Source organism: Protopterus annectens, chromosome 8.part0, assembly GCF_019279795.1.
Source record: "Protopterus annectens isolate FY-2018-M chromosome 8.part0, PAN1.0, whole genome shotgun sequence".
Lineage (NCBI taxonomy): Eukaryota > Metazoa > Chordata > Ceratodontiformes > Protopteridae > Protopterus > Protopterus annectens.
Genome location: NC_056741.1, coordinates 1,301,120,182 through 1,301,137,693, shown reverse-complemented (window position 1 = coordinate 1,301,137,693; position 17,512 = coordinate 1,301,120,182). Strand labels below are relative to the sequence as shown.

Here is a 17,512-nt window from a genome sequence, read left to right as displayed (position 1 = left end):
TTTACGTATGGCAGCATGCCTATATGAATTGTGGTACTTACCAGGCGCAGCTAACAGTGTATAGGTTTGATCAGCAAGGGGTAACAGGGATACTTTTAAAAATGGCACTACAGGTAGTAGCGTCGCTATATAGACTAGGGGCAGGCAGGAAGGGAAGAAGATAGGGTGGGGCAAGTGGTAGCAGGAAGGAGTGGAAACGGGAAGGAGGTAAAAGCTAGGAAGGAGGGATTAGAGGAGGGAGAGTTGGAGAGAAGGTGGCTGGCTGAAGCCAATCAGCCAGGTGAAGCAGAAAAGTGGGAGCTTGCTGGAAGGTGGAACAACCAGGTAAGTCAAGGCTTGTGAGTGTGGGGGGAGATCAGGACTAAGCACAGGACAGAGCAGGCCAGTGGGGAAAAATACTAAGAGGTTGGGGATGGCTATGGGAGAGAAATGAGAAAGGTAGAGAACCGGACTTGAAACTTTAGTGGGTGAGCAGTGCCACCTACTGGCTTGATAGTTAAATTACAGCTAGTGGGTAATTAGGGGTCAAGAGATAAGACTGCTGTAGGCTGCTTAGCAAGCGCGGGGAAAGTACAAGCACTAAGATAGTTTAGGTACTAGAAGCACTTTAAGTTACAATATGCAGCAGTACATACACTGTAATTAATTTTTGAGGGGGGCTAGTTGTTGAAATGCTTGGTCCTTACAGGGTAAGATGTGTAGTCTGTAGTAGTTAGGGTAGAATGCAGCACGGGCAGACTGTAATTAATTCTTGAGGGGGGTAGTTGTTGAAATGCTCTTCAGTGGGCTTTAGCAGGGTCCCGTAGAGAAATCCTTACAGGGTAGGATGTCTAGTCTGTAGTAGTTAGGGTAGAATGCAACACGGGCACCAGGCACAGCTAGCAGCCTACGGGGTCAGTCAGCAACGGGTAACAGGGATACTTTTAAAATCTTTAAAATCTAATTAAACAAAATCTTTTTAAAATCTGTTAAAGGAAAAAAGTAACGTTGGAATCATATAATGATTCTGGTAGACTTGTAGTGAGTTATAGTGTGTTAAATGTTTTTATTACACTCTTAGTACTGCTATGGGAACATTTAAGCCATTAAAACAGTTGGTATCAGATCTGTGTTAAGTAAACTGAAGGTATTTAAAACATTCTAACCAATAAGTGAGATTTCTTGTTTTATTTGTAGTCCTTTTGAAGAGGCCATTATGGTCTATAATAGTGTAGTTCAGTGTGGCATTATTTTAAACACAAACATGCACACAACACCCACATACCTCTGGCTCTGTCTATATACATAGAAACATAAGATATCAATATATGTAGGTAGACAGAGAGGGGGACAGACACATTAGTGCCAGAGTATTTAGTGGTGAAGTCTTGCATATGTGCATGATGAGGATGATGATTATAGCAACAAGTGAGACATGGTTAGTATTTTATAACTTTAGTAAGGTATGGGATATGTGCATAGCCTTGCCAACTGTAAGGAAAATTTCAAAGGATGTGAAACAGCTGACAAAACTAAGCATCTTAGGGAGTCAGGAGACCATGTTCTATTCAGTAAATAAAGTATTATTATATATTAGGAAATTTTGAGGAGAGATTGCTGTTACATGACACTTGCAAAGCCAAAATTAGAATATATAAGACTAAACCTACTCCATTATGAGGAAGTTTTGGGCTGACTGCAGCCCAGACATCCTGTGTTTGACTAGAAGTCTTAGCATTGAAGGATTGGGAGTACACAGTTTTAGCTGTGGAGAGAGAGTTGGTGCTGTCCCACCCCAGGGAAACCATGTGGGAAAGGGGTTCAGTATTGCACTGCATTGCATGGGCCTTCATGATTAGTGACTACAAGCCCAAAAAAGGAATGTTCACAGTCCAGCTTAGTAAAATGTCAGTCTGGGCTCTGCATGTCTTCCATATGCCCATACTTGCTGGCTGCCAAGTAATGGACTGATTACGGCATTTAAAAGAAAAAAAATCTCTTGACTCCACAAGCTGATAACAGCTGCTTCTGAATTTCATTTCTCCTTTCTGGCATCCACCAGTGCCAGGAGTGAGGCGAAACATGTGATAGATGAGTTGAGGTAAATGGTTAAATACATGAGGGATAGGGGAGGCAAATATTTAAGTCATTGTTAACTAAACGAAAGAAGTATCTGAATAATATTGAATGAATTTAAAGGAAGGCTGCAGTAAATCAGTTTGGGTTGAGGGGTTATGATTATTGTTTTAAACACCTTTGTTGAATTATCACTTGTGACGCAGGCAAACTTACATTTATATAAAAATAATCAAACCATATTAATAAGTTCATATTTACAAATGTTGTATATAGGTTCACAGGTTCATACTAGGCTATCTGCCCTAGGGCATTTATAAGCCTAGCCAGAGTGTGTTTGGCTTTCGCCACCCATTTTAAATTAATTTTGCTATGCCCTTTTTCGAGGTTAGTATACTGTGCCTCTGTCAAACAGTGAAACAGAAGTGATACCGGGGGTAAACCTATGATCTCCCATCCACTCATCAAGATTCCTCTTGAAGAGTGTCAATGAGGGACTCTGCCTAACCTGGACTGGGATTTTATTCCAGAGTGAAGGGAGCCTCTGAGTTATGAATCTGTCCCTCCAGCATGTCCTATTTATTTCAGTGCTGAGGTTTAAGTCTCTCGAGTGCATGGCTCGATGGGATTTGGATTTTCTGAGGTGCAGCATGTCCATTAATTCCGGGTTGGACATGGCTTTATACGTCAGGCACAGATCGCCTCTGAGCAGGCGGTATGCCACTGAGTAGAGCTGGAGTTTCTTTAACCGGGCAGCATATGGCATCTGTTTGAGCCCTTTGATCCTCTTGGTGAGGTACTTTTGGGGTATTTCCAGTTGCTGCAGGTGTCTAGTAAGGTACATCCCAAAAGGGGCATTGTACTCAATTATGGGTCTAATGAGGGATGAGTAAAGAGGCACGATGACCTCCCCTGATCTAGATGTGAATCCCTTCATGATTAGGTGGGCTATATAAAATGTTTTTCTAACCACTTTGGTGGTTGTCAAATGAGAGATTGCTATCAACTTGGGGTCCCCAGGTCCCTAATTACTTCTTCTGTACTTAATGGATTACCACCTATGTGGTAATTTGTGGGCACTTTGTTTTTGCCAAAGGGGATGACTTATCACTTTTTGGCATTTAGCTTGAGGCCATGGCTCTGGCACCAGTTGTCTGTTTCTATGAGGCCCTTTTGGAGGATGCTTGTGTCGGCTGGAGAGTCGATTATGGTGCCCAGTTTGCAGTCATCTGCGAACTTGGTCAGCCACAGTCCTTCCGTGTTGGCCTGTACCTCCGAGAAATATATACCGAACAAGAGAGGTCCCAGGACTGAGCCTTGTGGGACGCCACTTGTAACTGGTTTGGAGTCTGACATGGCTCCAGCAATTCTAACCATGTGGGTTCTGTCCTTGAGCCAGTTTGCAACCCATCTAGTGACATAGGGGTTTATATTTAAGCTGGTGAGCTTATCTATAATGCCTGAGTGGGGTATTGTATCGAAGGCTTTTGCGAGGTCCAGGTAGGCTGTGTGGACCACCTTCCCCTCGTCAATGGCCTTGGTGACTGTTTCAAAGAAATCAACCAGGTTTAAGAGGCAGGATCTGCCCTTAACAAAGCCGAACTGGGTAGGATCCAGTGTCTGTAGGTCCCCAATATCTTTATTTATGAGGTCCATGATGATCCTTTCCATAGCTTTGCAGACCAAGCTAGTCAGGCTTATGGGGCGATAGTTTCCAGGATCCATTGAGGCACCAACTTTGTGGAGAGGGACCACTGTTGCTGTATGCCACTCTTTGAGTACATATCCTGCAGTAAGGCTGAGATTGAACAGTAGTTTTATGTTTGGGTTTAGCTCTTCTTGGAGTTCATGTAGGATGCAGCCCGGGACACCGCCTGGTCCCATTGATGCTGTGTTTTTTGCTTTGGAGAGGGCAGCTCTTACCTGAGCATCTGAGATGTCAGGGAGGCAGCACTCTGCTGGGATAGATATTTGCCCTTTGGTGGAGGGGGGAGTTTGCGCTGAACCTGTCAGCTAGGATGTTAGCAATGTCTGTGGGTTCGGTGTATTTTTTGTCATTTTGGACTAATTCTGAGCATATCTGGGAATTCCCACCCAGGTTCCTAACATAACTAAAGAAAGCCTTGTGATTATCCTTATCCTGTGCAATTTTTCTCTCGAAGCTGGCCTTAGACGATTTTATGAGTGCCCGTAGTTTTTTTGCTAATACTGATCAGAGATGCCTTCCCTTTGGGATTTTGCTCTGTCATGTAGTAGCTTCCTCCTTCTATTGTATAGTTTGTTTATGGCTGGGGTCCACCAGACAGGACGTCTGCCTTTGGAGGATTGGGACTTGGTTTTATTTGGGATTGCATGATCCATGCATTCCTGAAGGTGTTCATAGAATGCATTTATAAAGGATTCTGCGGTCTGGGCCATATTTTCCACAGGCCTGGGGGCTTTGAAGGATTCCACCTCGGTTTTGAGGAGTGTGAAATTTGCTTTAGAGAAGTTTTTCACTGTGGTTTTCAGGGCAGTGGGTGGAGTCGGGATGTGAATATCCAGTGAGATTAGTTTATGGTCTGATCTTACCAGTGAGGGATACACTTCTGGTCTGGAGCATAGAGTCCCCATGTTGGTGATGATCAGGTCCAGTATGTTTTCCCTTCTTGTGGGAGTGGTAACAAGTTGTTCCATAACATTCGAGTTTATAAATTCTAGGAACCTTTGTGCTAGGTTGTTGGAGCTAGAGTAATGCTCCCAGTCTATGTTTGGGTAGTTGAAGTCACCCAATATAATGGTGTTTGGAGAGACCTTCACATTTTCCAGTGTTCTCAGGAAGGCCGAGTGGGGTTCCTGGGTTTGGGAGGGTGGTCTGTAGCAGGCTATAAACTGGAAGGCAGTTTTACCCACTGTTAGTTGCACATGGATAGTCTCTGATGCTTCTTGCCGTGCCACCAACCTGGAGGTGTGGGTATCTTTGACGAATATTGATACTCCCCCTCCTTTTGTGGTACAGTCCAAGTTTTGGGGCTGAAAAGCATGGTATGAGGTATAACCTGGTAGTGCTGGGGTGCTCTCTGGAGCCTTGAACCAGGTTTCTGTTACTGCACAGATATCGATGTTCTCCATGCTAAGGATCACATAGATTGTTATATCATATAATCAAAGCAACATTATATACATTCTTCAATTCCTGCCTTCTGTTAAACCTTATTCCTCCTCCAGTACATTTTTTCTGCATGTATTGTTCCCACAATTTCCATTTTGTTCTATATAATTTACTCATACCCTTTTCTAAAGATCCCACTTCCTGTTCTTTTATCTCTGTTACAATATTCACTACTTCAAGTATAGTTAGTTTAGACTTTGATTTCTATATTCTAGTAATTGCTTTTTTGGCAACCACCAAAATTTAACAAAACAAGGCTTTACTGTGTCTAGGCAATTCAGATCCTGTATCCTTGCTCAAAAAAATAATTTCCTTAGTTGCACTCATTTCCATGCACAGTATTCCTGACAGAGTACTCTATACAGAATTTTTAAAGTCTGCCATCTCATTACACTCTGAGAATATATGCTTCCAAGCACCTTTTTCTTCGCCATTACACCTTCAACATTTGCCATGTACCTGAGGAAAAATTCTTTGCAGTCGTCTTGGGTTATAAAAGTATCTATGCAAACACCAGGCAAGAATCCTAACTCTTCTAGATTTTATTGCATATTGGGGAGCCATACATATGTCCACCCATTATTTCTTTGTGAATTGCATGTCTAATCTCTGTTCCCAATCTTTTCCAACCTCTTCTGATTGATTCCTGTAGTTATTGTGCAATATTTTATATGCCGTACTATTAATCCCCTTTTTTAACAGCAGCTTCTGTTCTAGATTCAGTTAAAAACCCAATAGGTGCAGGCCTTTCATTTGGGATTCCCCTATCCCTTTCCCTTTGTCTGTACTCTGATATTAATTCCTGATCTGGAAGGCAATCGCATTTCTTGAATTACCCCCTTCTTTAGTGTCATCCCTTACCATTTTGAATTGTAGATTTCTGCTTGTATTATGTGTAAGAATCTAAATGGTGTTGCTCTAACACATCACTATTACCCACTTTTTTTTCCTTTGCTATAAAATATCCCTGCAAATCAGGTAATCCTAAACCTCCTTGTTCTTGGGTGTATCATCTTATCCGACTTGACTCTTGCCATCTTCCCCTCCTAAATAAAATCTTTCAACTGTTTATTAATTACTATCCATAGCTCCTCCTCTTGTTGATAAAAATATGATAGACCTGTGTATAAAACTAAAGGAACTGAAAACATTTTACTGCTTGTATCTTGCTATCCTTATCCATAGGCAAGAGCTTCCAATTTCTCAAGTTTTGTATTATATTTTGTTTCGTTTCTTCCCACATATTCATAGCTGCCTTAACAGAATCATTTTTAATCAATACTAAATATTTCATTTTATCATGTCCCCATAAGTATGGGTACTTTGAACCAATTCATGCATGGGTATGTAGTTTATAGCTATAGTCTTTGTTTAATCTTCATTAAGTTTATATCCCCCCCCCTAAAAAAAAAAAATGGAACTGTCTCAGAATGTTCCACAACACTGAGGTTTCCTTTTTTTTTTGGTTTTGTCAGGTACAAAATAATATTATCTGCAAAATAAAGCCAACTTTTCTTGAACATCATCCTAATCATATCCTTGAATTTCTGAGTCCTTTATTTTCTTTGCTAGTGTCTGCATAGTTCCTCTGTGCAGACACAACATATTAGAGAGGAACCCTCTTGATTTCTGCCTCCATATATCCTTTTAAGATAGTATTGTATCAGGAAGTGCAAATTCTTCCATTGCCCTACTCATAAAATCCCAGCTTACTCTGTCGAAGACTTTCTCTTCATCAATACCCACCCATAACAAATGTATTTTTTAAATTCTCCTTCCTTCCAGATCGTTATTGTTATGTTAATGTTGTCAAATGTTTGCCTTCCCTCCAGAAAACCACATTGGTCAATATCTATCAATGTTGGCATCACTTTTGCCATTCATTTAACCATTATAGACATAAACACTTTATAATCATGGAGGGGCTATGATTATTGAGATGGATGTGCATCTTCCTAGTTGTGTATCTTTGTTTGTAGTGCCTGGGGTGTCAAGGATGACCTAATTTCTTCTTAGGAGCTCTCAGTGATGATTGTTTTACCGTGTGATACTTTCTATATGCAGTGTAATGTTGAGAGTTGAGGGTCACAGAAACAGGCTCAATACTTTTAGAAGATAAAACTTGTTCACAGAGAGCGGTAAGTAACACCTAGACATGGTGAAGGAAGTATTTAAAATAGAAATTGATAACCAAATGTTATACTCTAAAATCTCCATGTAGCAAGTGATTAGGCATAACTGCAGTACCCTTCCTGTTCTTTTATTTTCTAGGCATGCATGCATTCACCAAGATTGTCTGGGAGAATGGCATTAAAAGTATACTAATACAGAAATTAATGAAAAACAAATATATTTTGTAGGAAGAGGAACCATCTATCAGTAACTTGGAAGTAGATTATAATTTCTTTCATGAAAAGATCTGGCCTGACCTAGCATCACGAGTGCCTACATTTGAAAACCTCAAGGTGAGTTTCAGTAGTTCATTTACATCTAAGAAGTTGGGATGTGGGGGGTACTTGTCTTTAAGGGACCACCGTGATGTTTGTGTATTTTTGATCCATTCGGTACTTCTACGTTTAAACAGCTTAGTGGGTGCAACCACACTTACAGAACTTTGTTTTTTGGTTGTGTTTTTTTCTTCCCTCAGTGCACTCACTGTCTTTCCAGGAGATTTTTTTAACTGCTGTTCTTTTAGGTTTTTCAAATGCTGATGTAAAATGACAGTATGTGGAATTATTGCTTACATTTTTAGAACCTTTGGATGAATGTTAGTAAATGTTTTCCTACAGACTTTGTTACATTTATGTTCTTTGACATTTTAGAAATACTGAAAATAGGCCCTGTGTCAAAGCTACAAACGTTTTCTAAACTACTTTGCCATTTGTGAAGTCTAAAACCAAGTTAGCCGTTGAGATCATATTTCCTGATACACTACCCTCAACTACTTTCTTGCTTGTGACTGATTCTATGATAAATTCCCAGAGATTCTAAGTTTATTACCCTTGTGGGAGAGAAAAGAGGAAAGGAAAGGCTTCAAACACTTTGCTTTACAGGATTTTCAGGCACCAAAAGTCTTAAAAAATGTGAGAATGATACAAATTCCCAGAGAAAATGTGTATTGTAGCAATGTCATTAGGGTGTGCACTTTGAAAGCTGAGTATAATAGAAGTCCCACAAACAATAGAAAAACAGCTATGTAATGCCTTGTAGTGCACCCTTTTCACTTAATTCTGTCTTAGCCTTTTTGAGCTCTGTGAACAGGAGACTGTGGTGGAGGTTTAAGCTTTAATGGAGATGTCCTGGGCTCTTGATGCAAAGCCTTCCCTAGATTATCTATGGAAATCTGTTTTAGATCAAACCAGATGGCCACTATCAAATGGTTCATAGGCTGAGTAATTAGTTATGTTTTTCCACTTGTATAACAATTTTTTTTGAAGAATGTGAGTTAACTGCAGGTTATTTTCCAGTCAAGCTTGTATATTTAAGAATATTTCATCTTCCATGATAAATATGGGGACAGGCAGCGGGACAGTATGGCATCTGATGGGAGAGTCTGCCTTGGTCATCATGTGGATGCCTTTGCTAAATTTATGGAATTTGCATGTTTGGTTTCTGGCATGTGACCTGTGAGATGCAGATTGCACACTTGCCCTGCAAGATTGACTTTTACCTCTCTGGATGTGCTGGGCTCTTTTAGTAAGAAGGTTATCTCCTCCTCTTTATGTAGTGTGTTTTTTTCTGATTGTCCTAAAGAATGACTAGATGAGCCCACTCTTGATGCAGATGACCTGGATAACTACTACCCCCTTTCTAATTTTCATTTATTGTTAAGGCTATTGAGAATGTTGCCTGTTTTCAGCATCATTTAGTGTACAGGTTGATCTAATTAATGACCCATTCCAGTCTGCATTCAGTACTTCACATAGTGCTGAGATTGTTCTTACTCAGATTAGGAATGATCTCCTCCATCTCCATTTCTCTTCTGTGTTTGATATAATACATCAGAACATTCTTTTGTACTGTTTGTGAACATACAGTTATTTCTCTGAAGTAGTTTTTCTCCTACCTTCCTGTATGGGTACAGTAGGTAGTGTATGGCTTTAATACCACTTCAGAGTATCCTGTTATTTTTGGTGTTCCACAGGGTTCAGGTTTGTGCCCTTCACTGTTCTCTGTATGTATACTTGCATGAGAAATCTTCAGTCTCACTGCTGTGCAGATAATACGTAACTGTACCTCTCCTTTCGTCAAGACAAAAAATCCACAGTGAATGTTATTTTTTTACACCTTTATTGAATTATCACTTGTGACACAGACACATTTATATTTATATTAAAGCAATCAAACTGTATTAACAAGTTCACATTTACAAACATTATACTTCACGTGTATTTCTGTATAACATATAACCTAAGCAACATTGTATTAATTATTCCATTCCTGACTTTTTTTTAACAAGAAACATCTTTATTAAACCGTCACTTGCGACATATGCAATCACATATTTATATAAGTGAAAACAATCCATACCGACACAATCCTAGTTACAAGCATTTTATATCACAAACCGTACTGACACACTCCCAGTTGCAAACATTATACATCACTTATAATCTACCCAATCATTTCAGTCAAACATTAGTTAGCTCATTTAAGTCCTGTCTTCTTTTAAACCTCATTCCTCCCGTGTGTATTGTTCCCACAATTCCTTTTTTTATATGTAGTTTGTTCCTGCCCTTTTCTAGGGATCTCAGTTCCAGTTGTTTTATCTTTGTTACTACATTCACTACCTCTAGTATAGTTGGTTGAGATTTTGATTTCCATTTTCTAGTAATTACTTTTTTGGTGGCCACCATAATTAGACACAGCAAGGCCTTACTATGTCTAGGCAACTCCAGTTCTGTATCATAGCTCAGAAAAGCCATCTTCCTCATCACATCAATCTGCCCACCCAGCATCTTTGACAGTGCAGCCCACAGGGAATCCTTAAAGTCCGCCAACTCACCACACTGCCAGAAAACATGTTCCCAATTACCTCTTTCTTCCCTGTCACAACTCCAACATTTGCTGCCTACCTGAGGAAAAATTCTCTGGAGTCTACTTGGGGTAGAAAAATATCTACGTAAACATTTCCAAGCAAAAATCCTAATCTTCTAGATTTTGTTGCATATTTTGGAGACATATGTATATCCTTCCATTCTTTCTTTGTGAATTGCTTATCCAATCTCTCTTACCAATCTTTTCTAACCTCCTGTGATTGATTCGTGTAGTATCATGCAATATTTTATATGCTCTACTAATTATTCCTTTTTTAATGTCAGCTTCTGTTCTAGATTCTACTAAAAAACTTTACCAGTGCTGGTCTAATTTTAAGACCCTATTTCTTTCTCTTTGCCTATACTATGATGTCAATCCTTGACAGGGAAAGCAATCTCTAACCTGCCATCCAAATAAAGTTTTAGCGTCTTCCCATTCTGTCATCTTTTCCTCTCTAGTTGTTTGCTCCCAATACCTTGGTTCCTTTGCTAGTTTTCTCTAAATTCCAGCCCCCTCTTGGCTATTGTCTATATCCCTAATTGCAGTCATCCCAATTGGCAGAATCTCCTTTATCCATTGCCGTGTTCGCTTAGTTCTTAAGAAACTTTCTGCAACTTTATAGATATAATATTCTGTATGATTATTACTATTCTCTTTAAAGACATGCATCTAAAATCTCAGTCTCTCCTTGATTTTTTGAGCTTCCCCCCATTTCGTCATCCCTTTCCACTTTGAGTTATAGTTTTCTGCTTGTGCTATGTATAGAAGCCTGAACTGTGTAGCTCTGAAGTAACCCTTCAAACCAGGTAATCCCAATCCCGCCCTATTCTACTGGAAGAATCAGTTTATCCCACTTGACTCTTGCTGTCTTCCCCTCCCAGATAAAGTCCTTCTGCTCTTTGTTAATTGCTTTCGACAACTTCTCTCGTTGATAAAAATATGCCTGATCTGTATATAAGACTTATGGGACAAAAAACATTTTAACTCCTTATATCTTACTATCTATATCCATATAACAAAGCTTCCATTTTCTCAGCCTTTATATTATCTTTTGTTTAGTCTCTTCCCATGTTTTCTTAGCTGCCACACCAGAATTGTTTTTAATCCATGCTCCTAAATACTTTACTTTTATCATGTCCCCATAAATTTGGATATTGCTTTACCAATTCATATGTGGATACATAATTTACCGCTGTTGCCTTTGTTTTAGCTTCATTAGTTTTGTATCCTGAAAAGATTTGAAACAGTCTCAAAATGTTCTCTGTACTAACCATAATTGTTTGCTGTGATTATTACCTATTTTTAAACTCCACCTTAATTTTATCCCACTCCGTACCTATATTTTCAGAAGTAATTTCTATCCTCTCAAATAACTCCTGAATAATCTCCACTACCTATTTCTTAAATTCCTCACTTTTCAACAGATAGGAGGGAAAGTGCCAGTGTCTCATTTTTATTTCATTACCCTGTGTTTTTATTTTAGTTATTATTGGTGCATGATCTGAAATAGTTATTGGGTGCATATCAAGACCTTCAATTAAATGCACATATTCCTGAGAAATGTAAATTCTGTTTAGCCTAGCCCAGTTTTTATATCCTGAGGAATAATATGTAAATTCACTCCAAACTCCTAGTACTGAATTCACATCTTCCATGCCAAATATTTTCAAAAATTTCTTCAAAAATGTAGCCTCCTTTGTTATACCTTCCCTTCTGGGCCCCCCACACACATCTTCACTGCTACAAATCAAATTCCATTTCCCACATATAAGTAATATTCCTTGCTGAAAACTGATTATTTCCCTAGAATTTTCTTAAAGTCCATTATAGCAGTTTTAGGTGGAATATAAATATATGCCATTGTAATCCTCCCCCTTGCCAGTAGCCACTTAGCACTACAAATCTGCCATTATTGTCTTCTTTATCCTCATCTATCACTATTAGAGCCCCTCTTGCAATTAATATCAGTGCTTCTCTTTTCCTTTATACTAGATATTCCACTGAATAACCATCCTGAAAACCTTTCTTTATCAAATTCACATCTTCAGATCTTTCCAAGTATGTCTGCTGTAATATAGCTATTTGCACTCTACATTTTTAATATAGTTCAGTATTCTTTCTTTTTCATATTTATCTGTGAGACCATTGACATTTAAAGACATTACAGAAACCATCATTGCATTAAAAGTTATTCCTCTCAACTTTTTATGTATAACACCTTTTTTGTTAAATGTCTAGTTCCAGCTTTTGTGTTGCACGCATGCACTATTTGGCAGGTTGACCTTTTATATAGTTGTTTCTTGTCATATCCATTTGAGCCTATGTCACATCTTACAAAACTTTTTGTTTTATTGAAAGCCCTCACACAAAAAGACAACCCCCAATACCCCCTAAAATCTATTAATTTAATACAAACACACAACACTATATACATCTTCAAATATTGAAGTTTTAGCCTCCTAATATGAGCAAGTGTCCCAATCTAACAGCCATACTTACAGACTTGAGTTAACCATTATCCATGCTAAGATGCATGGTGCATCCTGTGCTTCTACTAAGTGGTAACTGATTTTGCTTATCTTTATAGCTCTCCAAGCTGTGAAAACCCCTGAATGCTTTCAAAAATCATTATCTCCTAGCCGGGTTCTCTTTTTCTTTCCCCCCAGCCAATCACTCTTCACCATCCAGTTTCTCTTTATCAGATTGTCTCTATTGAGACCTGAGAACCAGACGGCCAATTTCTCATTATCAGATTGCCTCCATGGAGACATGAGAATGGGACAGCCAGGTTCTCTTTATCAGATTGTTTCAATGGAGACATGGGCCAGATACAGAATTGCTACTAAGCACACATTCATTTGCTAGAAAAAAAGCCTCCTAATATTCAATATTCTTTTTCCATTTACTCGCTTTCTCTTAAAACATGTTACTAAATGCATCTAAGGTCCTTAATCTAGTCATCTCTCCATGCAAGAATGAGAAAAACACATTATTTTTTCTTTTGTCATGCTCTTTTAACCAGTTTTTTTTTACATTGCACTGCCTGCATTTCCTACATTTCTTAAAACTGAACAAGAAGAAAGAGAAGGGAGAAAGAAAGCAACAAAAAGAACAGCAGCACCTATTTATAATCCCCATTACACTTAAAATAACTGAGAAAACTTTAATTTATAGCATGCAAAGAAAACCATACACCACAAAAATAGTACTATTAAGGAAAAAATTTATTTTCTTAGTTAACTTTCTCCCCTCCTCAAAGCATTTTTCCAAACATTAATATCATGAAGTAGGGTAGGGCATATAGAGTATCCCACAAGTCCAAAAAATTCTGAAAAGTCCAGTATTCCCAGATTTTCTTGTTCTATCATATTTCACAAATATAATTATTGCATTGTAATCCCACATTGTTAGTAGTTTCATTACTGTTCATCTCCATCTCCCAAATCCTGTCTCTGCTTCATTTCCAACGTACTCTCGATTCTTCTAGTCAACTCTCGTGGTCCCTTCCTTCTCTCCAACATTTTCCATTGAAACAGTGAGAATGGTTTCACAGTTGTCATGCCAAGACCAAGTCTCCCTGTGGTCTTTATTACCAGAAGAGCAAGTAGCAGAATCTCATTCTGTTTCACAGCTCACCTTTTATTGAACAAACTTTTGTATTTCCTCCTTAGCATGTACTTTTGATTTTCACTTTGAATCTCATACCTGCATCTCTACATTCAGTGAAGAGTGGAATGAATTTACTCCTGTTCTGCCTGGTGTACAATGAGTAATCATTCTCCACAAACAGTGCTGTCTACCATTTTTAGTACTTTGTCCTTCTGCTACAGTTTTGTCGGAATCAACTCCTTCTGCTGGTAGGGTTGCATCTTTACTATTAAAGGTCTAGGTTGCTTTCTCATAGCCAGGTTTGGAGCATGCACATGTTGTGCCCTTTCAGCTAACATTGTGCTGTGGGATACCAGTCCAGTTGCTTATTTGTGCTTTCATAAAATTAATGCAGTCTGTTTCTTCCAGCTTCTCTGGTATAGCTGAAAATCTCAGGTTTTCTGTGTGCTCTGTCCTCTAATTCACTTATTTTTTTGAAACATCTCTTCCTGAGCAGTCTCATATTCAGCCAGCTTTTTCTTCATTTCAACTTCTGATTTTTGCAGCTTAATCACCTCATCTGAAAATCTTTTTAAATGGCTTATTCCATTTTTTCCAGCCTTTTGTTGTTTGTTTTGATATACTCCATCAGTGTTTTGTTTATTTTAACTAGGTCTCTGTGCAGCTGTCTTATATCTTCCTGTAGGTTACTGGAAGTCATGTCTGGAGGTTGCATTGCTTTTTGCTGAGCAGCTGCAGAACTTTCCCCAGTCAGTGTTTCTTCCTCACGTTTTGTAGCTGATTTTTCCAGGTGCTCTGTATTTCTTTTTTCTTGGCATCCAGGCAGTGTACTTACTAGCTAGTTACTGAAATTTACCCATAAACACAAAAGTCTACTGGCCTTCTCTGTTGAGTTTCTGTTTTCAGACTGGGAGAGCTAGAGTTAAGCTGTTACTCAATATGCAGCCATCTTGGAAGTCTGGAATAGAATTGTCTTGAGGTTCATTCCACAGTGGACCTTCTTGGTAATGATCTGGAATGCATTAAACATTAGATGAATTTAAGTACTTCAAGGTTAACAACTCCAAGAAAGTGGCCATGGTTATTCAGACCCCTTTAAGGAATGTATAGCGCCCATTTATAACTGGCATCATCATTTTTGGTGCCAATTATGTGAAATTTGTGCTTGTGTTAAAAATCTTGATGTGTTTCCAACAACAGATTGATGCTTAGGGAGAAGCTGTCCTCAGTTATTATAGTATTCTCTTTCCATTTAAGTAACATACCCTTTATCAGCCATCTTTTCCCTCTTGAGGACCTTTCAATGGTTCATGCCTGCCTCTTCATGTCGCAGCTACTATAACTCCATTTTTACTTAAGGATCCATTATGCAGAAGTTGAAGAATTTCATCTAACTCAGAACTCTGCAGCCTGATTATTTACACATATTTGTAATTATCTTCACATTAGTGTGGTGCTGTAAGATCTGCACAGTCTATTTAGTTCTGCATGGGTCCCCTTTGTATGAAAAGCTCTTGAGTCCTTACATCCCTTCCAGGCTCATTTGTTCCTTCATCGTGGCTCTTTTGGAGGTTCCCAGAATGGTTTTGGGCATATGCTGTGGTCCTTTCTTTTCCTGTGAAACACCTGACCTGTGGAGCATTTTTCTCCAGCCACTGGTTAGTTTCAAAAGCTCCCCAAAGACCTTCCCTTTCTTACCAGCCTAGAATTTTTTTAATGATCTGTGTTTGTCTGTCACTTTATTTGCTGTTTATTAACACACTCTTTTTTAAAATAATTTTTAGGCTCCATACCCCCACCCCAATCTGCTGCCTGCAAATCCACAGCCATTCTGTATCCCACCGGCCCATTCATTCCCTGCATAGTTTGAGACCTAATAGCCCATTTGTTACCCTACAGAATGAGAACTGATCACAGGAGGAAATCATCCAAGCAACTGTGTATAGATGTTTTTATCTGTCTAACTCCCAATTCCTTACTGCGGCCATTAATACAATACACAGCAGATGGATCTATATTTATGCATAACTAGCTCCCAGATACAGCTTATGCTACTTGGTGTGCCTTTCATACCAGTTCCATAGCTGATCGATTCCATCTTTGTACTGTTTCTACACCTGGCTTCCATTGGTTATCATAACAGCAGTGGGATCCAGTCACCTTCCATCCTTGGTGTAGATGAGCCTGCAACAGCCATTAACTCCCATCCTATCCTGTCTGGCTATTCCATCACTGGGTCCACTGATCAAACTCACAGAGTTAGTGCTTTGCAGAGAGATCCTTTAACACTTGTCTGCTTATTCCTTTTTATTGTGATAGTGCTTGGTCTCAAGCACCTTTAATTTAAATTTCAGTTAACATTTTAGAAATGTAGAGATGCTTTTCAGGAGGTAACATACATTACTGTTTGATGTAGTAATAAAACTTAAAAGGTCCAGTAAAATGGTTCCTGTAATGAATCTGAGCTATATATGCTGCCCAGAGGACATTGCCTGATTTCTCCACTATCTTTGCCAGTTTGGCCCATCCATTCTAGGAGAACAGGAGCCCTACTGTCCATCAGCTCCCTTCCCCATTTCCCAGTGTTCAGTAGTAGGGAGTGGGAGGCTAGCTTATCCAGCGGAAGTGGCCTTACCTTTCCCCCTGGGAGCACCCCCACTCCCTTCAGCATATGCTCTGAGCCTGTAGTTACTAACCTCTGAGATGAAGTGTGCCTTAACACTATAATTTTCCTTTCAGCTATGTAGTGCAAATGCAGTATTGTAGCTCACACTCTTCTGGCTCTGAGCTTCAGTGGATGAACACTTAGTGATTTTGTTATGTGTTATCTATGTGATGGGCCAGAATAGCCTTTCTTCTTTCCCTCAGGATGGATGAGTAGCCAGTGGCAGTTCATTCTTATCCTCACTGTTCAGCTTCTACAGGCAACAGAGCCACTAGTCCAACTCAGGTCAGCTGCAGTGTAGTCAGGGATTTATCCCTCTTGCTAAAGCTTTAATATTTTATTAACCTTTGCAAAGCCTTCAGGTTCTCTGACAAACATCATTTTCTGGTCCTTACGGTGGTGTTGCAAAATAACAAAGCAAAAAAAAAAAAAAAAAAAAAACAATAAACAATTAGTTGCGTCCTAAAAAGGGAATTAAACTCTGTCAAATAGCTATTACATACAGACGTAGTATATCCTTCTTATAATTTCTGACCAGCACTAATTGCCTGTCATTTAAGCAGCCATGAGGTTTAAAAGTATACCAATATGTAATGCTTATGGATACTGTTTTCTATTGAAATGTCAATCATGCCTCCTAATAGCTTGCATCTAGGGACGCTGGTTGCCTTCACCTTGCCCATCCTTTTCTTCTGGTTTTCCTTCAGTATCACTGTGACTCAGGAACAGAAGGTACACAGAAAATGCAGCATGTCAGATCTTTTTTTTACTTTATTTTCCTGTCTTAAAATTCACTGGCTTTCACACCATCCACTGGCAATCAGCCCTCCCTTCCTGTTACACTGTAGTAGGCCATTTTCCAAAGAATTAATTTTGTTTTTCTTTTTATGACAAATCTCAAGACACTAACACCTTTATCAGAAATAGAGGTGGTGGGTGGGAGGTACCTGTGGAACAGCATGTCACTGTTTCCCTCTCTTCCACTGCAAACGTCT

General features: G+C 39.1%; 1 protein-coding gene across 3 annotated transcripts in view; it reads left to right on the top strand.

Moving 5' to 3' along the window:
• The window catches only part of FOXRED1 (FAD dependent oxidoreductase domain containing 1), a 422,838-nt gene that overhangs the window by 366,505 nt on the left and 38,821 nt on the right, over positions 1-17,512 (top strand). For 2 of the 3 annotated variants that reach the window (XM_044080820.1, XM_044080821.1), the window contains one exon: positions 7,567-7,671. The exons of the other annotated variant lie outside the window; for it this stretch is intronic. In XM_044080820.1, coding sequence (XP_043936755.1) covers positions 7,567-7,671 — 105 coding nt within the window. The remainder of the gene's footprint in view (positions 1-7,566; positions 7,672-17,512) is intronic. 3 annotated transcript variants of the gene reach the window in all.